General features: G+C 41.7%; 1 protein-coding gene across 2 annotated transcripts in view; it reads left to right on the top strand.

Annotated features, from left to right (window-relative positions):
* Window positions 1-20,624, top strand: part of POU6F2 (POU class 6 homeobox 2) — a 317,937-nt gene extending 297,313 nt beyond the window's left edge. The window contains exons 8-10 of one of the 2 annotated variants that reach the window (XM_086614806.1): window positions 7,205-7,373; window positions 16,604-16,772; window positions 20,120-20,624. In XM_086614806.1, coding sequence (XP_086470932.1) covers window positions 7,205-7,373; window positions 16,604-16,772; window positions 20,120-20,624 — 843 coding nt within the window. The remainder of the gene's footprint in view (window positions 1-7,204; window positions 7,374-16,603; window positions 16,773-20,119) is intronic. The other variant, XM_086614807.1, reaches the window with a different exon arrangement.
* The last annotated feature ends 1,697 nt before the right edge of the window (window positions 20,625-22,321 follow it).

Genomic DNA, 22,321 nt, shown 5'->3' with positions numbered 1-22,321 from the left:
CCTCATCATCAGGTCCCCTTCTTCCTGTTGTCTGGCTCTTTCCTTCTACATACTAGATTCATTAAATCAGGCCTGTAGTCCCAGTTGTCCTCAGTCTTATCTACACTGCCTGCCAGAACTTTTCATGTTTCTTTGTGTCTTATAGCACTACCAGCTTTGGGCTTCTGCCAACTCTAACACGATAAAACAAGCTATTAGGCAGCATTTTCTCACATAGTCAGTTCCCCATCTTCCTTGTCATTGGCTGTCGTGCTCCACATAAACTGTTGAAAAGACATAAACAGCTCTCAGATGGGTCTGTGGTCAGTCTTGTACATCATCTGCTTTCCAAATTTCATGCCAGACATTTTCTTTCTGCAGTCTCAACCTACCACACACGCCGTACCATCTCATCGTTACAACTCCATGGAATCCCATGTTTTCATCTCCTCTAAGAGTCTAACCTTCTCAAATAATTTTCTCTCTGTGATGCTTATTGCTTTGGTGTTGTCTTGTTTTATGAGAAATGCACCCTTCTTCCTCAGCGTTTGAATATAGCCGCTAAACTGTTGCCTCAGTCTGACTTTTTCTTTTGCTTTTTGTATGTCTTTCAGTGATGAGGGTGACAATTTTCCTCAGTTATTTCTCTTTTCCTTTACCATCAGCATTACGTAATTCCATTTCATCCATGGATAAAATTACTAGATTTTTGAAAGTCCAGATTACCAAACTATTTACTGGTGCAAGTGACTGCATCAGATTTTCCTTGCTGCAGCGTGAACTCTTGGCTTGTAACTTACATCTCTTCCTGACCAGTTTTCTTTGTGGCATCTGCACTTGTAGGAATAGAATATCCCAAAAAAGTCCATGTAACTGCACCACGCCATTGGGAATAGGGAGATACCACTACACTACCTGTGTCTTTCTAAGGCACTGAGGAATAGAGAGTAAAAGCACTGTTCACTGTTACTGTTACCTTTGAATTACGCACTTACCTACACATTTAAGTCTGTTACTGTAATATTGACATGATATCATTCCTGATGGGGATCAGAAAGATGACTGATGCACCTTATTGACATGTAAAATTATCTCTTCTACAGAAGGCCGTCTGTCTCCTCAACCTCATTTAGCGAGCCGAGAGACGTTCAGTTGCAGCATATACTCTGAGTGTAGTTCTGACCCCACAGAAATGCTTTGAAGGAACTTCAGCAGATACTGTTCAAGTCCCCACCCCAGTTATGTCCACAGCACATCAGCACTTCTTTGCTGTAGTCTTCATTTTGAGCTGTGTCCAGCCTGTGTGAACCCAAAGAGCTTTTTTATGCTGATGTACCTGTTCTGAGTACAAGCAGTGTGTATAGAGGCACTGTATACTACATATACTATATTATACTACACTGAGAGAGAAGATACTTAGTGAGCATCAAATAGCTTTCATATTCGGATTTATACATTCACTTACTTGCATTTAGTTGAGTAAGCCAAATTAAGGTGATGGAGCACAGTATTTGGGCCACAGTGGAAACATTCTGACAGAGCCGACTGTGAAGGCAATTTGGCATGAAGTGTGTGAATATAGAATCATAGAATCATAGAATGGTTAGAGTTGGAAGGGACCTCAAAGATCATCTAGTTCCAACCCCCCTGCCATGGGCAGGGAAACCATCCACCCTCCACATAACCAGATTGCCCAAAGTTATGTGTCATAACTTACTCTCTCTGTTTGCTAGGTTTAGGAAAACTTTTTTGAAGCCCATGGCTGGTCATGGAGTAGGTTTGAAGATAGGCTGCTTCTGCCATGGTGGTGTTGAATCATGCAGTGGCTACACTACACCACCACTCTTTCTCAAAAACAAACGTATGGCACATTTTAGGAAACATAGACTGAGCAGAGAACTCTTTACAGGAAAAATGGAAGCGTGAGACAAACTACTACTTCTGCAAGGCATTATCATGACATTTCAAAGTGTTTGGGAATGTCTTTTTACATCAACATACTTATTTTTCAGCACTTTCCATGGACTTTAGTCTTTACCAGAACTAACGTCCGCATTTCCCAGGACATCAGAAAAAATCAAAAATCTTTATTTGTATCATAAAGGGTATTGTTTAAAATTTATTTCTTGCTCTTTGTGCCCCTCCTCTTAGTTTCATCTCTTCTGCCCTTTTTGTTATACTTGTCTTTTTCACCTCTGTCTTCTCTAATTTGTTGTGTTTCCTCGTCTCTCAGATTTCCTTTTCACGGAATCATAGGAAAATAGGACTGGAAAGGACCTGAAGAGGTCATGCAGTCCATCCCCTCCCCCTAGGCAGGATCAACTGTCCCTGTATCATTCTTGACAGATGTTTGTCTAACCTGTTCTTAAAAACCTTCAGTGATGGAGGTTCCCTGACATCCCTAGGCAACCTAGGCCACTCTCCTTAGCTTTAGAAAGGTCTTTCTGATGCCTGACACTAGCCTCTCTTACTGCAATTTAAACCCATTATTTTTTTCTCCCTTCCATTAGGCCCATATTTGGCCCTTGCTGTTTGTCCAAACCCTCTGTAAAACCAGTAGCAGTTCCATTATGATGCAGGACAATATTCTCTCAAAACTTTGTTCTTTATTTCCACTTAGTTTCTTTCTCTTTCCTTAGCTTATGCAAAATACCTTGTCACTCTACCACTACCACGTAACTTTCTGGACACAGGGAACAACATCCCTGATCTCATAAGAAGACCTTAATACAGGACTCCAGTCAACCATCCCAAGTGTAGGAGTATCCTACATACTTAATTTTAGTCTTACAGACCTAATTCATTCTTCACCTCTGCAATTATCAATTAATACTACCTTTACTGTTGACAACAGCATGTAAAACTGATGTAAAAGAAGTAAGAATCAGGCCCTTTGCATTTTTCAGTTTATTCTTGTGAAGTATTATGTTGCACTTTATGCTTCTCATATTCGTCTTACTCCTCTAGCTGTAGTGTGCCTACACATATTCCTGCCAGATACTGATCAGCGCTGCATACAGTCATCATTCTCGGCGTGTCTACTATATCCACCTACGCAGAATGGCACTTACGGCAACTGCTCCTGTAATTTCTGTGCCTCCTTCTGTCTTTGGATGGAAAATGCACAACAGTCATAAATACAATTCATATCATATGTGCGTGTCCAAAATTGGGAAAAGTCAGCTATTGCAAGTTCGAATTGATTCTGTCGTCTAGAATCTAATTCATAATCTAATCGTCGCCTCTCCTTAAGGCTATTTCTGGAGTGGAAATTATAGTGGATGAAAAGAAAGAGAGTATTTTAATGCAATTTCATGACATAGATAACTATCATTGTTCTTTAAGCAGGACATTTACAGCTTAACAGTCATGTCTGTAAAACAGGAGGTGTGCTGGAAATTATGCAGGGAGTTAAAGATGGAATCCTCCCTCAGTCCCCGGTCAGGCCTTAAGGTGACTCCTCAGCGTCTCCAGGCCCATTGCTCCCTTTTCCCTCACAAGCAGTGAGTTAGAAACTAACAATCTGTAACTATCCCTTATATATTGCTATTACACCTAAGGTCACTGTGCATCCAGACTTCACTAGCCATATCCCTATTTGCCCAGCTAAATGTTGAGAATTTCTTACATTCGTCCAATGATTTCTGGACATCTGACAAGAAAACTGCCGAGCTTCTGGGTATCTCAGTTATTCCAAAAATACGTGTGCAAATGCATTGTGCAGTACATGCGCGAGGAATCCAACATTTCCTAGACTTCAGCAGCGTACTGTGCGTGTGCTACGTAGTGCTGCGGTTGTGTGCAGGCGTTGCATGCACAACGGAAGACTGCAGAATGCCCTCTCCTTCTGATGCTTCCTGGAAGCATCACATCTATTGTGTGTATGCTCAGCAGTTGCACTGTTCAGGGACTATGTGTGTAGCATGGCTGGAAAATGTGAGATTTGCCATCTGTGTCTGACATGATCAAGTATTTCTCCCTGAGAAATACTGATGGGAAACAGCATAGAATCATAAAAAATTAAGGCTGGAAGGTCAAGGTTCAAGAGATTATCCAGTCCACTCTGTCATTCTCAGGCGCAGTAGCTATTCCAGTATTTGTCTAACTTGTTCCTAACCACTCTCACAGGACCTCCACCAGTTCCCCCAGCAATTTATGCCAGTGCTTCAGTGCCATGTTAGACAGCTTTTCCCAGCATCTAATTTGAATCTTCCAGGTCACTGCATCTCATTCTTTCCTCTTTTCTTTAGCTGTGCCTGTATTTGAGGCAGGCATCATATCCCACTTAGTCTTCCCTTCTTTCGATTAAACGTGACCAGTTAATTCCAGGTGTCTTCATAAGCCTCAGGTAACTCCCAGGCCTTCAGCTACTCTAATTATTCTCCTCCAGTTGGTCCAGATTTTTCTGAAGTGTGGCACCTAGCTGCAGACGTGCTGCCCCCCTGCAGAGGTCTTTCCAGTGCTTGGTAGAACAGATTCTTAGATTCTTGACATGCACTGCAGACATCACTCCCGTTAACACAGCTTGGTATGGGAGTTACCTTTTTTTCACTTTTTCAACACCCCAGCCTTGCTGGTGGCATGTTCAACTGATAGGATCATTCTGAACTTTAATCCTGTATTCCAAGCCATCAGAAGTCCTTCCCAGCATGTAATTGGCATGTAAATTTAGTAAGTGTATTCCCTTCTCCATCATCCAGGTCGTTAAGAAAATGTTGAGTAGTGCAGAACGAGGACAGACTTCTGTGAAGCACCATACGTGCACGCTTCTGTTTCCACAGATGGATACCTATCCTCCGGGGTTTGTTTTCCAACTACTTTTGCATTCATTCTGCAGCAATTTCATCTAAACTATGTTTCCCTAGGTTATAAAGAATGTCACACGAGGGAGTGTCGAGAGACTTGTAAAGTCAAACCACCTACTGCTTTTTCCCTGTCCGCAAGGCCAATTACCCTGTCGTAGAGGGAGATCAGATTGGTTTGACACAGTTTGTTCCTAACAATCCGTGTTGTCTGTTGCTACCTTGTTTTCTTGCGAGTGCTTACAAATTGTTTGATTATTTTCTTCAGTACTTTTCCACGGATTGAAGTTTAGTTGACTGGCCTATAATTTTGCAGATCTTTCTTTTTAAAGGCAGCTACTACATTTGCTCTTCCATCCTCACAGATAAGCGCTAACATCTTTAAGACTGTTCCACATAGTGCGAAAGCATCCATCACATCTAAATACAATGTTTTTCTTCCCTCGCCTAGGCTGAAATCTTTCGCTTTGCCAGAGATTCCCTTGGACAACAGACCCAGAGCCCAAACACTTGCCCGTTTCTGAAAGCCGCAGTCTGGAGAGATGTTGGTGTAATGGATGGGCAGTCCATTTCTGCAGCGTTCAGAGGAGGCCAGCCCTCCTAGTGGACTGCATCCCTAGGAGAAGATGTTATAAACGTAGATGTTCTGGGTTGGGAGCACTCTATAGGTAAAATCCAGCCCTTAGTGAAAGTTTTTTGATGCCCAGTGCTTGTGAGTCTGAAATCTGGAAGCCTTTCAATCAGCTTCTCAACTATTATTCCTTGGATATAGTGCCAGTTTTATTTTCAAAATGTGCTTGATCAAAAAAAAAAAAAAATCCTCAAGATAGTAAAATGTTTTTGTTTATCGATTCCTACGGAAGTCAGAATAGGCTAAAACTGACCAGATAAATAGTTTTCTTTATTATTAAGGGGTAACTCAAAGTTTCTTGCTTCATTTTGTATTATATCATTCCGTGTGGGAGGTAGAAAAAGGAGTTGTGATTTTTTCAGTTTTTAAACAGACCCATAACAGGAATAATGTCATTAAAATTGTTCATATGTATTCCACAGAAAAGTGTCATCTTGAATGTGATTAGATACCTTTATCTACTATGCCATACAATTTGTTGTCTACTTAACATCAGTCATTTCTATGTGTTCTGGGAGCATATTATTTATAATTTGAGTATTGCTAATGAATTCAGCTCTCTTTCTGAAGTCATTTGTTCAGCTAAATACTAAAAGAGAAAAACTCATTCTCCTTAGAACTCAAGAAACAGATTTAAATTACTGACTTCAAGCAAGGCCAAATAGGCCTTTATCCTTGCCCCTTCCTGAGAATGCAGATAGCAGCTGTTACTTAAAAGTGAAGCCTTTTAGTACATTTTTGCAATCTTTTTTGATCAATATCAAGAATCAACATAAAATAAAGGTATAATAAGTACCAGTTACCTGAGTGTATCAGGACTACATTACTGTGCTATTAGGCTCTGAAAGGGCTGCACTGGACTACTAGAAGCCAATTCAAAAATGTCAGGTCCGTTGTGTACCTTCATTCTGTAGAGAGACTGCCCTTTGAATTTGCTGGGAGTTTCATGTAAAAATCACTATCAGAGAATGTTCCTAGTTTTCAGTCCCATGTGAAAGCTTATTATAGGCAGGAGGGATTAATGGTTCTGTCCTTTCCCCTAGTGAACAACCAGAGACGACACTGTTGTAAAAACTGTAAAAAAAAAAAAATTTGTAAAGCCAGATTCACATATCACAGTATATCGTTTGCAACTGCCATACTTGCTAGACTTTTTATGTATGTCCTGCTTGCCACAGTCCTGATGTGAACGGGGCTCAGAACACTCACTGGGTGTTTTAGGCAAGGGCAATTTATTGATTGAGAAATAAGATTTCAGCATTTTGGTTTGTTTGCTAAACAAACAAAAAATTGTTTTATTTGTCATAAGACAAATTATTCCTTTCTGTAGGAAAGGGATTTTCCCCCATTTTATCTTCTCTTCCCCATTCCCGCTCTTCTTGGCCCTGGTCCTGCAGTATGAAAGGACTTTTCTGAAACAATGCTGATTTATATGACAATCCATGTAGGGAATAAAAGTCTGACTTCATGAGTCAGAAAACAGGTAAGAACGTGTATTTATTAAGTCAGAATGCTGCTGGGAATGTCATAGGTCTTTTATCACACATTTCAAACAAGTATTTAGCTTCTAATTGGATGAAGCATCCGATTAAACTGAGAAAAAATAGAAAGTCAGAATTTAGACGAGCTCAGATTGCTCCTGCTGTAGCACACTGTCACCTAAACTAAATCCATGGTATTTAATGCTCCTGTGGGATTTGTTCCCGAGAAGTAGATGAGTGAGATGATGCATTGAAAGTTTCCTATTACTGCTTCATTTTCTAAATACCTATTTTTACATTTCAACATATAGCTCCATCAGCCCTCCCAGACGCAAGTGGGACAAGCAGCCTCACAGCCCAATCTCCTGCATTTGGCTCACAGTCAAGCATCTATGTCTCAAAGCCCAGTGCGTCAGGCTTCCTCTTCTTCCTCCTCATCCTCCTCCTCTTCAGCTTTGAGTGTTGGCCAGTTAGTCAGCAGTAAGTATTGCTCCCTGGCTCTCCCTAATTCTCCCCTGTTTGTCCTCCTCACTGCTGAATTTCCTGATCTGCTTTCCTTTCTTTTTTTTTTTCTTTTTTTGCATGTAGTAGATTGTATATCGCTAAGTAGCGTGACTCTTACCAGTAAGAACTGCTAAGTGCTGTCATGGATGGGGCTTAAGGTAAACATGCCTTGAGAAATTGTAGTCAATGCTAAAAATGGTCATAAAAATGGAAGCAGACTTTAGTTGACTTATGAGGGCAATTCTTATAACTAAAATGTAGTTTATGTTCTTTAGAAATGAGAAGTTTTTGAATGAGTCAATATCATGAATTATATCGCTCAGAATCTGGTGGGCAGACAGATCCTCCTGCTTGTGGTTAGGTTGCTCGTTCATTACTATTTGTTTGCTTAGTTAGTGTAGCAAACCGTTTTACAAACCCTCGCACTGTACAGATCTCAAGCGAGAGACCTTTCCTGCCAGGAAAAGCTTGCACAATTTGAACAAGGAAGAACTGTAACACATGGGAGAGGAGAGGGAATCACTCCGCAGCGAAATAACCGAGTTTCAGTGTTAGGACTGTAACAGCCGACCTCCTGAATAGCCCTTTCTCCCAGATCACACAGTTCGGAGTCTTTGCTGTTACCTTATCAGACTTTAGTCTTTACGCAGCAAAAGCAACAGGTTAAGTATGTACCCAAGAAGCATTAACAGCTTTTCCACATCTGCAAAAATGTGAGTGTTTTGGCTGACCTTGTTCAAAGATACTCTGTGTACATATTTCAAGTAAACAAACACTATAGCTCACGCTGTATTAGTGACGTCGAATATATGCCTGATACAAGAAGGGCTTTCAGAAACTGTCATGCAAAGGAAGATGTGAAAGAATCTTTGTGAGATTATTCCAGAGATTGTTTATGTGGGGAAATTACTAGCAGAGCTATAGTGGTAAAATTATGCTGGTGTAACTCCCAGTGTGAATACTTTTATTCTGGAATAAAAATTTCCGCATTGGTAGCTGTAAGTACATAAAATATATAGCTGTAATTATAGTGATATAAATATGCTACTGTTGCTCTGTCAGTAAATTTTCTCATGTAGACAAGCTTGTGGGAAAAAGACAAGTAAGAGACTTCACTTACAAAATACATAAAGCCACCCTTTGTCTATGTGGGAAATTGACTAAAACAGTGAGTGCAGAATAAGTTACTTTTCAATAGCTAGTCCAGAATAGCCTCCTTTGCGGACGTTCTTATTAGAAAAGTATTCCAGAATAACTGTTGTAGGGTACTCTACCCCACAGTAGTTATTCCAGTCAATTTCCCCGTGTGGATAAGTGCACTACACAATAAAAGCAACATGGAAGACGCCCTTTTAAGTTTATGGGATAAATCCATCAAAAGTTAGGACATGCTAGAAAATAGTTGCTTGCTCAACTGTATGCAATTCCTCTTAGAACATATATTTTATGATGTTGTGATTAAAATCACACAATCATGATTATTTTCTCATCCTTCTTTCAGTACATTCCCAATGGAATTGTTCTAGGGATGCATCAGAACTACTAGTGCAACAGGCGGGCTGTTGTCCCAGAGTTCGTTCCCTACCCAGTTCACTAAACCGTTCCCCAGTTTGCATAACATTTGAGGTAGGGAGCTGTAGGAGGATGAAGGATGGTCTTGCTTCAGGTGGTAGAGGGCTGAGGAGCTGAAGATTTCTACCTGCCATGTAATTCCAGTGCAATGGCAGGCAAGTCACTTCAAACAGATTTTCCACAAGTGCTCCCTCAATATCCAGCTTGAGACTCTGGACTTTAATTTACAGAAGAACCTGGTACTCACAGTTACAATTTTAAGTGCACTTTCACTGTGGAACTGTATAAAGAACCATTTAAAGACACAGTCAAAAAAATCGTCTCCTACTTGACCTAGACTGGGTACCCAAAAATGCTTTTTCTCTTAATATCTGTCCACTTCTGTGTGAATGAGAAGGGGAAGACCCTCATCTTGTAGAAACACAAGAAAATAAATTAAGATCTAAAAAAAACAGAAGAGCTCAAGAGGAAATGAATAACTATGTCTTTGGCGAAGAGCTTTAATAGAGGTCTGGGGCCACACAAAGAACAAGTGGAAAGGGAATAACATCAGTCAGCTCCTCCATAAAGAGGCACAACTCGTCCTGTGTGCTGGATGAGGCAGAGGTCTGGGGAAAAGAATTGTCATCCGAGGCTCAAAACTATGCGAAACTGTGTTGTGGGCTACTGTAACTCCAGCATTTTGTAGCTTCTGAGTGTTTATTTGTGTAACTCCAAGGATGTTCTTTTAGCTTCGCTTTTTGCTTGGATGAATTTCAAGGTTGTTACAAAAGCAGAATGGTAATAAAAGTCAGTCATATCGTGAGATAATGCTTATATTCATAGTTGGAAATACGAGATCTTCTGTCAGTGCAATGGATGGAGAAGCTGATAGGTTGTGTTATCATCTTGTTGCTCCTGCTCGAAAAGGAATAAGACACATGCTGTGCTCATGGATTTGGCTGAGAGCAGAGGAGTATGAGGCACAGGAATATCAATTTGGGGAAGAGGGGGAGATACACTAATGAACATAGACTTTCTGCTTGTTCCTCTCAGGCTTGACTCATTCCACCACCTGTCCTTTTCCAATCTCATTACTTCCTCATGCCGCTCTTCACACAGTCGACGCTCCGTTTTCCTCCGTGCTTTTTTTCCTCTACCCTTCTCTCTGCAGTCCTTTCCCTGCAGTCCATCGTTCCGCAGCTCCTCTTGCCATTTCAGTTCCCCTCCAGCTCTCAGTCAGTCTCTGTCCCCAGACCATGCCTGTGTCCCTTTTACCAGCCTTTTTGTTAGGTAGTTTCTGCTCTCCTCTACCTTGTTTTATCACCAGTGCCGCCTCTTCTTCCCTGTTTTCTTTCCTCTGCCACAGTGATTACTACTCTGCATAGTTAGGCCCTCTCTCCCTCCACTCCAAACTCAAATCATAGCTCCGTACTAGTCTTCAGGTTTTTTACCCTTCCATCATTTCTTTTTCTTCAGACTGAAGGTTAATTTTTGCCCCCTCTGCATCCAAATCATGCCGACACCACTTCCACCCTCCCTGGAAGCCATCAGAAGGGTGTGGAAAATGATCACCAAGAAGAGAGGCAAGTCAGTCTCTCTGTTTTTACTGCTGTCCTGGTCCAAAGTAGGCCAGAGCCACAACCAAAGAGGGGGCTTCTTTCTTCTCCATCTACTTCAGCCTTAGGCTCAAGCATCCTCAGTACAGAGAAAATCTTAAAGAAGACTCCACACAGAGGTCTAGCAAATTTCTGCTGAGCAGATGTAAGCTTTGAAGGCTCCCCTGCTTGGACTTGGTGGAGACAGATTTCTCCTTGGGATGGGAAGAAGAGCATTCCTGACATAACAGCTATCAAGGCCACGCTTCAAGTTGTAGGGAAACTGAAACTTCTTGAAGAAAAAAGGTTATTGCAATTTCTTTTAGCCTGGGCAGACCAAGGTTTTATTAGCCTCATTCGCAGAAATAGTTGACAGGAAATTTGTCTTACAATGGCAAATGCTAGACAAACTTAGCCGTAGTCGATACCTTAGCTGAGATAATGACTGGCACAGAGAAGATAGTTGGGGTGCTTCTCCCTTGCTGAAAATAGAAGAAAGCTCAATTAAATTAAGTGGGGAACTCAGAATAAAGAAAATAGTTTTCATACAATCACCATGAAGAAGGCATCGCACTTGGGAATTAATTCACTGTGACTCAGATCTTAAGAGCATTCCAAAGGAAGAGGCTGTTGATAAGGATCTCCTGTAAAAAAGCATGATAATAATTACACATAAATAAAAAGTTCTGGAATTGTTTTAAAGTTATGTTTTCAGCTTCATCCAGTCCTTAGCTGTTCAAGACCAACAGACCGAGCAGTGTGAGGGGCAGATAACTCATTTCTGCCATTTGCGTCGCGCTATCACGCAGGCAGAAGTAGAGCAGTCATCTCGATGATCCTTAACAGCTGTCCACCATATTCCTGAGAGCATGTACAACCACAGACTGAGCTAACGCTACATGCCTGAGCCTGCATTGGCTGGCACATACGTGACAATGTTCCAGGACACAAGAGAGTTACCTGCTGGCGTCTACTAATGTGGAAAGAGCCTGCAAGAAAGAACAAAATATGGTCCGTTCGGTAGGGGAAGATCAAACCGCCTGTGTGATAAAACATGAAAAGGCAGACAGGATCCTGTCCAGCTTTTCGTTGTTGTGGATAATGCCATCTTTTCAGACAAATAGTCCTAGTCGATCCTCACGAATGGGAAAATTGCTTCATGCAACTAAAAACCCATTTACATACAACTGTGACTGCACACAGGGAAATGAATAGACAGAAAGTCATCCCTGATTTTCTCTGTTGCAGAATCCATTCAGCTTCTGGGTGCAGATCCCTGGAAAGCAGGGGCACTACTTTGTCAAGGCTGTGGCCCATAATTGAACAAAGCTTTCTTAGCGTCCCAGCTCCCACACTGGCTAGCAGAGCTTTGTACAACAGGCCTACAGTTGGAATCTAGTGCCTGCCAAAGTCCATTCCAAGTCTTTTAGTGTGATGAGGCCTGCAATGGGCCAGTGGTCCTGAAAGAAATCCATAGGCATGAGGGCAGCAAGAGACAACTTGTGGCCTCCTGAACATCTCTTTAATTGCTTTACCCCTCCTGAGGAAGGAATATAGTTTCCTTTTCCTCATTTGTTCCAAAGCTGTGGTCCAGTCCTCCAGCAAAGGCCCTAGAGTTGAGCACCTTGGTGGAGATTTGCCGTATTTCAGGAATTGTTGCCAAACATAGTGAAGTTCATGTAAAACTAGGCATATTGAGCTACCTTATTCTGTTCATCGACTTGCTTAGAGCAACATAACTTCTGTAAATAAGTAATTATTTGGGGCAAGGTTCTGCACAGTTACTGTGAAGAGAATAACTCTCTCTACAAGAGACTGCCTCTCGTCAGTGAAATTACTGAAGCACTGTGAGAAAGGGGTCAGAATTGGGCTTAAATCACTTTAGTGTTCCATGTTCCTTGGGTTTATTCCTTTTGCTTTTCATTCTAGTCATATTTTGTTTATTATTTTACATTTTTTCTTTAACATGTTTCCTAATTTTAAAAAGGTACCTTTCCTTCCCGCTTTTTAAAAATTTTCCTTCATTTTTTTATTTCATGTACTTTTTTTTTTTCCCTGGATTGTTGTATTCTTTATAGACTCTCCCTTTTATCTCATCCTTGCAACAAGCGCTAGTTCTTCTAAAGACAAAAAATTTGGGTTGTTTCCAAAGAAAGGATGTTTAAAAAGAAGCTCTGCCTAAGCAAGGACTTCAAGGCTCATCTCTACTCTTTCCATCCCTTCTGTATGATTTCTTCATATCATCTCATCCATTCTCTTTTCTCTTCTTTGTTTTCTCTTCATTCAGTTATACACCATTATTCCTCCTTTTCTCCATTTCATTTTCCTCTTCTCAGATGCCTCCCTCTTCTCATTTGTTTAGCTTTTCCACCATATGTTCTTTTTGTGGAAATCACTGGTTTCCCCTCATGCTCTGAGGCTTCTGTGTCTCCATGAAGTTCCTTTCTTCCTTCCAAATTCATTTTACTGTCATCTGTTACTATAAAATTAAAATGCCTCCCACAAACAAATTATTCTTCTTTCTTTCCCCTGAGCTCCAGTCTATTTTCCATTAACAATGTTTTGTCCTGCCTCTCTTATCCAATTTGCTTTCCATCGGACTTCCTCTGCCAGCTATTTCTCCTCCTATCTGACTGGGGAAATCATCCCCTGTAATCCCTCCCGTGGTACAACTCTGCACAACAGAAATTTGCTTTCTCCTTCAGGGTGCACTGATTTCTCTGTAGCAACTCTTTCCTGTAACTATTTAAATCACAGCGTATTTGCGCTCACCAACAAACTCATGCGGGATTTTCAGAAGCATTCGAAAGTGGGAGTAGTATTCCCTTCAGTCGGAAAAAGGGCGTTTCAATGCAGAGGGAGAGCGTTTGGGTTTTATTTCTTCTACTCTGCTCACTCACCTTCACCGTCCACCAGAACATCTGGGGGAATTTTAGATGGATTCCTTTTTGTTAGGGAATATGTAAGCATGTCCTCTAAAATGGTCCCAGACAACTCTCTCACCTGTCTCCAGCACCCAGTAGTTTCATTGACACAACGGCCATTGCTTTATGAAGCCATAATGTACACTGGGAATCTTTAAATGCTGTTACTGTAGATCGTAACCACTCAATGAGATTGGTATTCCTTATTTTCATGCTGGCACTGTGCTGCCTTCTTTAGGATATCCACTTAATTTAAAAAGCACCATTTTATTTACCGTCCCGAATAAGCTGCTCTTCCTAAAACGTGAAGTGCACTGTACACTTAGCTGTTCTGAAAGCTCAGAACTTACTAAACCCAAGTCCATTATCTCTGTGTATATGTTTATGTATGTGCACGCATTCGTCCGCAGAGTCCAAGATTATGTATTGATGGCATTTTAACGGCAATAGAGTAAAACAGACCAGTGCTGTTATATGATGATGTCCATAGAATGGTCTTCATAGTACTATTTGAATTTTATGGAGCTGACAGAAATCAAGGCACTACTGTTACGGATTTCAAAGGGCTTTGAATCATACCTGAGGTAGGAGCGGTTCTGATTTCATACAAACGCTATTTTCCCTAGAGTTCAGGGATAAAAGGCTTCAGTGTTTTGGCTGCCTCTGTTAGTACTTTCCTCCTCCCAAAGACACTGTGCAAGAATGAAGCCTCTTTCTCAACAGATACTCCGCCATATATTACGGTCTCTTCTCATATTCCTGAAGTGCATCGCAGATTTTTTTTCTCATCTCGAGGAGAGCTCAGCCTAATTGTTCCCTTGTCAAAAGAGGGAGGGAAAGAACTTTCCACGATATTCGCTGTTGCAACAGTGCTGTACCAGAAGGGTCCAGCAGAACTTGGCAGAAATTCTCTATAATCATGTGCAAGCAAATAACCCCTTAGCTTTCTTACCTCCCTTTTTACTCCTAACAGGACTTGGGGAGGTTTGCAGGTGCCAGTTGCCATAGCATTTGCTACTTTCAAAATTCTCTGGGAACACCTGAATTGTCCTTTGTCACATTGCTAATAGCCTTAGTCAGAGGCCTTAAAGGGAAGCAAGGAAAGAGGTGAGGAAGGTTACCATCCTAGTGCGCTTTACTCAAGGGAATCTTTGAGGCCATTATAATTTATGGTATTTTGTACATTTATCAGTTGCTCTTCAGAGACCCAAAGGGCAGATAAGCATCCAGCTCCATTCTGTGTCTCTGAAAATCAGAACCGGTACGCTGGATACGTTGTGTACAGGGCAAGTTTGAAAATTTCGCACCTCTAAAAGCAATTCCTTTACGAACCTTTACGGCCCCTGTCGCAGCACCAACTAGCTTTACACTGAAGGAGCGCGTGCCTGTGTGCACGGGTGAGCTCAAGCACAGCACTGACAACAGGAATCACAGAATCACAGAATGTTAGGGATTGGAAGGGACCTCAAGGGATCATCTAGTCCAATCCCCCTGCCAGAGCAGGACCACCTAGATCAGATCACACAAGAATGCCTCCAGGAGGGACGATTCTGAGTGTGGGGCGTTGCCTAAACTAGGTTCAGCCTATGTGCCTCTTTACCTGTGTGCGTAGTTCATGTGGTCCGTGGTTGCATACACAGTATTTTTTAAAAAGTATATCTATGTGTGCTTCTTACACGCAAGCTGAGAATTGATATAAGCTAAATTTATTTTCCCTCTGTCTATCGTTGGAATAAAAGATTTTTTTATAGGACATTTTCATCATAAGGGAATTTAACATCAGGTTTATAAACCCTAGAAAATAAAAGCTTTGTTACTGTAATGCTGACAAGCCCTTCGCTGTAGCAGTACTAGCAGGAGCCACTCTGATACAGGGTTCAGAATAGTAATGTAGTCCAGCACCGTCCTTGGACAACTGCTTGCATTTACAGAAATTGATGGGTTATTGTGCTGCAAACTTTTCACCTAAGAAGCCCGAGGAATGAGGTGAAGAACAATAGAGCTGTCTCGCTGGGAGAATGGCTTCACTACACGCAGGATTGCACGACACTTTGAAATCTTCCACCATCCCAGTCCCATGCTGTCTCTGACTTGGCGAACGCTTTCATTTAGCCAGGGATCAGTAGCTTGGGGGGAAAAAAAAGTTCCATTCTCCAGCTGTTGTGTCATTTCCCTTGATAAGTCCTAAATTGACCGAGTTATCCAGCACCAAAGGAGCTTTCCTGTGGTAGACATGCTTTATTATGTGCCCTTTCAGGGACAAAGGCTTCTGTGTCAGTAAACTGCTATGGAAAAGAAGGACAGATTTATTCTCACAGCATCATAAGCATTATCTTCTGAGGGGCTAATGTAAAAGTAAAAAATTGTGCAGCATTACCGTCCGAAACCTAATGGCTGATGTTGCTGCTCCTTGATTTTCAACCTGATGGGAGGCAGAATGAAAAGCTTGAAAGGCTGCTTCTCAGAAGAGCATATTTTAAAAGATGGTTTTTAAATTAAGGAGTTTTTAAAGGCAACGTTTTGTTTGGACTTGTGCATTTGCTGGGTTATTTTGGACATTTGGCTGGTGGGTTGGGTTGGGTATTGTGGAAAAGGGAAGGAAGGTTTGTGAATCTCCTTATTTGGCATTAATTTCAGATAAAGCAGAAAGTCTTGATTTCAAATTAGAAACTCAAGCAGTTCGTACATAGATTTAACGCTCCCCACAGACTGCAAATAAATATATTAACACCAGCCTTCCTTCTGTATGTGACAAGAGGAGGAATCGGGGAACACGACTTGTCAACCTAGGGGAGATTTTGCAAGGCAGAGATAGCAGTGAGGATCTCAAGCACCACCTCACTTGGAGGTGCGTTGGCCGTTTTCAGAGTTCAGCAGCAAAGTATGTCTTCAAAAATCTTTCACCAGCACTTGGAAGCGCTGCAGCCTAGTTAGCATTTTAATGATCTGAACATGCTTCATAACACATCTGACAAGGGAAGCCTGTTTCTGTTTGGGGAAGAAGAGAAAGGGATAAGTATTAAAAAAAAAAAAAAAAAAGAACGTGGATGTCTTGACAATGAAAGCTGGTGTAAGCCGAGCCCACTCATATGTGACGCGAAGAACTGACACAATTAAAAAAATATTTCAACAGATCCTCAAACAGCCACTGGAGAGGTGGACGGGGTGAATCTGGAAGAAATCCGAGAATTTGCCAAAGCTTTTAAAATCCGGCGCCTGTCCCTTGGTCTGACACAGACTCAAGTTGGCCAAGCCCTAAGCGCCACGGAAGGCCCAGCCTATAGCCAGTCTGCCATCTGCAGGTAACACGTTACATCATAAACTCTCCTCTCCTCTCTTTATTCTTGATAATTATTCAGCTTATTGCGAGGAACATGCTTGTGTTTGAGTTTTGTGTCTCTAGAACGTATTGTTTAATCTGGGACTTAAATTAGCCAATCATGTTGGTATATGACAGATAAAATGTTCTAATTGTGTACCCTTAAAGTAACTTTAGTCTTTTTTTTTCCTCCTTCCTTTTTAAACAAGTAAGAAACAATGTTCCTGGCATTGAGACTTAATTCAGTAGACGAGCTGGAGACCCTGCTGATGCTGGATAAGCACCAGCTGACCCTCTTCATACTGTGCCATTTTCTACAGATAGGGTTACTGAACAAATATTTCATGGCTGCATCCCCGCTAAGTTAAAACCTGTATTACTGTGGTTAGCACTTCACATATAGGATGTTAATGATGATTTACCTAGGCAACACAGAAGGGAAAAAATTATCCTTCCTGCTATCTTGCAAACCAGCAGCTATTAATCTTTTATCACCCAAATGTTTACTAAAAAAGCAGGCAACCCATGTATGCAGAGCAGAAGCAGAAATCTGCCCTAATCATAAGAAATGATAATACAGTCTTGACAGAGTTCGAGTAGTTAGAAGCAGGCACCATATATGCATGTACGTGTGCTACAGTAATCCCATGTTTATGCATGAGGTAACAAACACACTTAGATAACAGCTTTTTCCTCTTGGGCAATGCCTTATAGTCCTTCTCCATCAGTGAAAGCCCAGAAACCAACTCTAAGCTCATTTAAGTGGATTTTGTTCTTGGTGATCCATGAAATGCTCTGTCTTTTTATCTGCTCTTTATACTTTTAATGTATTCCCCATAGAACGGAAGTGTACTTTTCCTGCAGTTTAAGACTAAGGTTATAAATAACATCAGTATGGGGTAGTGAGCTTGCAGCTCACATTTTGCTCAATGATTTTCCATAAAACCCATTGATTGTTGTTAAATACAAAAAGCTCCATAGGATCCTCTCACTTCTATGGTCTCCCCTACTGTTTTTTCTTATAAGATACCTCCCTGTAGAAAATAACCTTTATTCAGTCTATACAAGGATACTGCTGCTGGGAAATTTGTTTCAGGACTTGTATATCGTTATACCGAACAACACGTACTGCAGCACCAACACTAACAAGCCGTGCCAATGACACAAATGCTATTGCTCCCTGGTGCTAAGGATTAATTTTATTATTTTTTTTCTTTCCTGTGGTCAATTGGTAAAGAATGCCTAAAACGGGTGGAGTTTTTAGCAATCGCCCATTTGCTGTAGCGTTAAGTTGCTGTTTAACACACTATAAAGTGATAAATTGCAGTTTCCTTTGCTTTTGTCTAGTTTGCTGCCTTCGCATTTCCTCCATCTGCCTCACACCTGAGAAAACCCCTGGGGATGGTTTGAATTTTACTAAGAGAAAGGGTTCCCCGCTAACCGATTATCGTGAAAACCCCAATAGATTTGAAGTTGGAGCACAGACATGGCTAACAAAAGCCCGGAATGAGAAGACCTTTTACAGAGGGCTCCTTGGAGGAGCAGATTTCTCAGATCATGAGTTCTAGGTGCAGAAGCTGGTCCCAAATACTCGCGAGGTTACAGGTTTTTTTACTTCCTTTGACCCCTCCAGATGGAGATCATTTTGGGGTGTAAAACATCCTGTGACTGTGCATTTCGTGTTAAGCACCACGACAAGCTGCTGCAGTGGCAGTATGCTGTTCCTCAGAAATAGCAGGTTTAACTTGTCTTCTAACGGTGACAAAGGAGTTTCAGTGTGACCTCCAGGGTAACGGAAAGGGCAGTAAGGTAAGCAAGGTGAACAACCAACTCAGAGACAGAAGTAGAGTCTCTCAGTGCCCTGTGCAGATCACATCAGCAATATACCACCTTGCTGATATGTTCTGCGTGCAAATAACTGCATCTTCTTGACTTGAGATAGCGCGTTCTAAAACGTACACCTCAGCCTGAAACCTCAGTGGACACCAAGGAAGGACACTTTGCAGTCACTACCACACTAGGATCCCAGGCACCGGTTACAAATTCTTTGGAGTGTTACCATCTGAAATTATTACTTGTCCTATTCTTTGTTTGTGAGAAATGCTTTGTTTCTTGCTGGGATGTTTTCTGCAGCCGCCACGTGCTGAATAGAGACACTAAAAATTGCCCGCTCCGCTCACCGCGCTGCTTTGCACGAAGCATTGATTCGGTCGGTCTCGTCTCCAGAGCGCGTCGTGATTAGCGGCAGCGGCGGCGGCGGCGGTGGTGGTGCTTCAGCACCGGGCGGGCTGCAGACTGCGGCGGCACCACGCCACAAGTGTCGCCTTTGCGCCACGTTAAATACCGCCACGCGCGGGGTGGCCGCAGGCGAAGCGGGGAGATACAGATGGGTGGCATGAGAGGGCTTGGGTTAAGCCTTTCTTTTTAATGTGTAGCAAGAGAGGATGAACTCGGTAAATGACGGAACCAAGTACTTATATTATAAGACTTGAAATGTGAACTCAGCTCTTCTGCTTGTTTTTGAAAGGATTAAAGCTTTGTGTGGCTGCTTTTCCAGATGTTTTATAATACTTGTAAAATCTGGTTTGGCAAAAGACTTTTGATGGCAAAATGATATATAGAAGACCTCATTTACAGGAAATGATATCATTCTGGTACAGTTTGCAGAAATCCCACAATAAACTCAGCTTGGTGCCACAGCATATTAGTAGACTATTATGCTGGGTTTCATCTGGAAAACATGAGTCTGTCTTTGCACATTGTGGGGGCAGTCAAGATAATTGCAAAGTGTCCAGCTGTTTCAGCTGAACGCCACCGTAGCAATGGGAATCTTTTTCCGACCCAGAAAAGGGATATAGCGTTAACTTGCAAACAGTGAAAATTGCTGAAAAATGAAAGGAAAGGAAACCTGATATTCAGAGGCTGGTAACTGCCATTGGTTGGTATTATTAAAGCTGTGGTGTTTGGACAACACGGGATGGAAGGGGAAACAAAAGGACTAATCACAAAGACGAGATGATAAAGAGCAATTGCCTTTGATGTCATTTCCTGTAATTAGGCTTAGCCTGAAGGATTTTGAAGATTGCCAGAAATACGAAAATGTGATTGATAACCTGTATTATTTAGTGTACTTAGAATTTTGTTGTAGTGCTTGTTTCATGTTGGCTTAAATATCTAGCGCTATATATATATATATTTATAGATATACCTATCTGATAGTTTTCATAATCCATTGTAAATTACCTCTGCCAGTCAATTAGTCAGGCAGGCAGGAAGTCCCACCCTGGCAGAGCATCAGTGTAAGACTCTTCTTTCTCAATTTTCCCTCAGACACACCATCCTGAGAAGCCACTTTTTCCTACCACAGGAAGCCCAAGAGAACACTATAGCTAGCAGTCTGACAGCCAAACTGAATCCTGGCCTTTTGTATCCTGCCAGGTTTGAAAAGCTGGACATCACCCCTAAAAGTGCCCAGAAGATAAAGCCGGTGCTTGAGCGGTGGATGGCTGAGGCTGAGGCCCGCCATCGAGCAGGTATGCAGAACCTTACCGAGTTTATCGGAAGTGAACCATCCAAAAAGCGCAAGAGGCGTACCTCATTCACGCCACAAGCCCTTGAGATCTTGAATGCCCACTTTGAGAAGAACACGCACCCCTCTGGGCAAGAAATGACAGAGATCGCAGAGAAACTGAACTATGACCGGGAAGTAGTTAGAGTTTGGTTCTGCAATAAGAGGCAAGCACTGAAGAACACAATTAAACGTTTGAAACAACACGAGCCTGCGACGGCAGTTCCTATGGAGCCTTTAACGGACTCTCTGGAAGAAAACTCCTAAAAACAAAACAAAACCACACACAAAAAAAAAAAAACCTGCACCAACAGAAACGTTACCATTCGAACTCTGTGAAAATACCTGTTCATCACCCTTGTAAGTAAAAGACTGAGAAAACTACAAGAAGGACAGAACAGTTTATAAATGTCCGTGGGTTTTCCTATATAAAACACTAAACAAAAAATACACAACACTTGGTGTGTGTGTGTCGTAGAATTAGTTCCCCAAAAAAAAAAAGAAAAAGCCAGTTTTTTTTAAATGGACTTAAAGTAAACCAAATAACTGCGTACTTTTTTTCTGTATATTATGAAAATGTGAACACATTTTAAGGAAAAACAAAGCAAAACACAAAAAAAAAAAAAGAAAAAAGAAAAAAAAAAACTTTTATCTGTTTAAAAGAGAATACAAGCCTGCCACCTGGAGGAGTGACTGTAGCCTTTCAGGTACCAAGTGCTGATTCACTATGAAACCTACTAACCAAAGTCAGAAACACGGCATTGCAAACTAGATTGTTAGTCTACTCTTTTATGAGTGTAACGTTGTGTTACGAGTTTTTACATTTGTATTTTGCAAAGAGGAAAACGACAGGATTAATTTCTCTCATCCTTGTTCGCTCCCCCTGCGGGTGCGTACGGACAGGTGTTAAAGCCATTCCATAGTGGTCACCTCCTTTTCTTTTCTTGCCTTTTCTTTCAGTCAGCAGTTTTGCAATCTCCAAGTGTTTGGGTGCCAAAAATAATTTATTTTTATTGTGATTTGGTATTTCTCTTCTGAGGGTGTATGTCTTGGTTTGCATTTCTTTTCTTTTTTTTTTTCTGATTCTTTTTGCTGCCTCCCTCCCTTCCAGTTCATTCTCCGCCCCTTCCCCAAACCCACCTAACCCAGTCCCATTTGACGATTTTCCAAAAGAAAAACGAAATCTGAACACTTTTATATTGACATGCCAAAACGTGATAGCGGACAAAGAAGGATTAGGATTACATCTCATGAACTGTCAGCCCACGCTGAACGTTGCGCTTTATTGTCAACTGTGTAGCCTGGGATTGCCCTGTCCTTTGGCCATGAACCCGGAGCGGTTACCACAACTCAGTTTGCAGTATAAGTATAAACCGCACACTTAGTTCAGTGCTGCATCTGTATTATAGTTCTGTTGGAAGCAATTTCTCTCCAAAGTCTGCTAGCCAAAGAAATTTCTTGAGATTCTAAGGAAAACAAACAGAAAGGCCGAGAAGTGATGAGGATGTTTGGTCGTGACGTCACTGTGGACTGTTCCAGTGGTGGTGCTTTGTTCCTTCTGCCTTTTTTTGTGTCATCCCGATATTGATGCTTGCCCTGCTGACCTCTTCAGTAGGAGGCTGTGTTTCTGCAGGTGTTTGCTGTGACCGCTGGCTAGACTGAGCAATCAGGATATAGGGGAAACCACTGAATATCCTTCGGGAATAGTAAGGTGGGTCACCTGCAATATGTTTCAGGTGAATTGATTTTCCTTCAAAGACAACTTTTCTCTGTGGCTTCCTTTTTGATTGGACAAGCATCTTCTAAAATAGTGATCATTGGACCTACAAGTATACCAAGGCTCAGAGACAGACAAAGGTGTTGCAGGTTCGTGATGGGGCGTGGGCTGACCTGTAAATGTAACCTGCGATTTTCATCTGCTGCTGAATTCTGCTCCAGCCTTTGGGGTTCAGCCCAAAGTAGGG

This window comes from Tauraco erythrolophus, chromosome 7 (genome assembly GCF_009769465.1).
Source record: "Tauraco erythrolophus isolate bTauEry1 chromosome 7, bTauEry1.pri, whole genome shotgun sequence".
NCBI classification, from domain to species: Eukaryota; Metazoa; Chordata; class Aves; order Musophagiformes; family Musophagidae; genus Tauraco; species Tauraco erythrolophus.
Note: the sequence above shows the minus strand (reverse complement) of the source record. Positions and strands in the feature narration are given on the sequence as shown.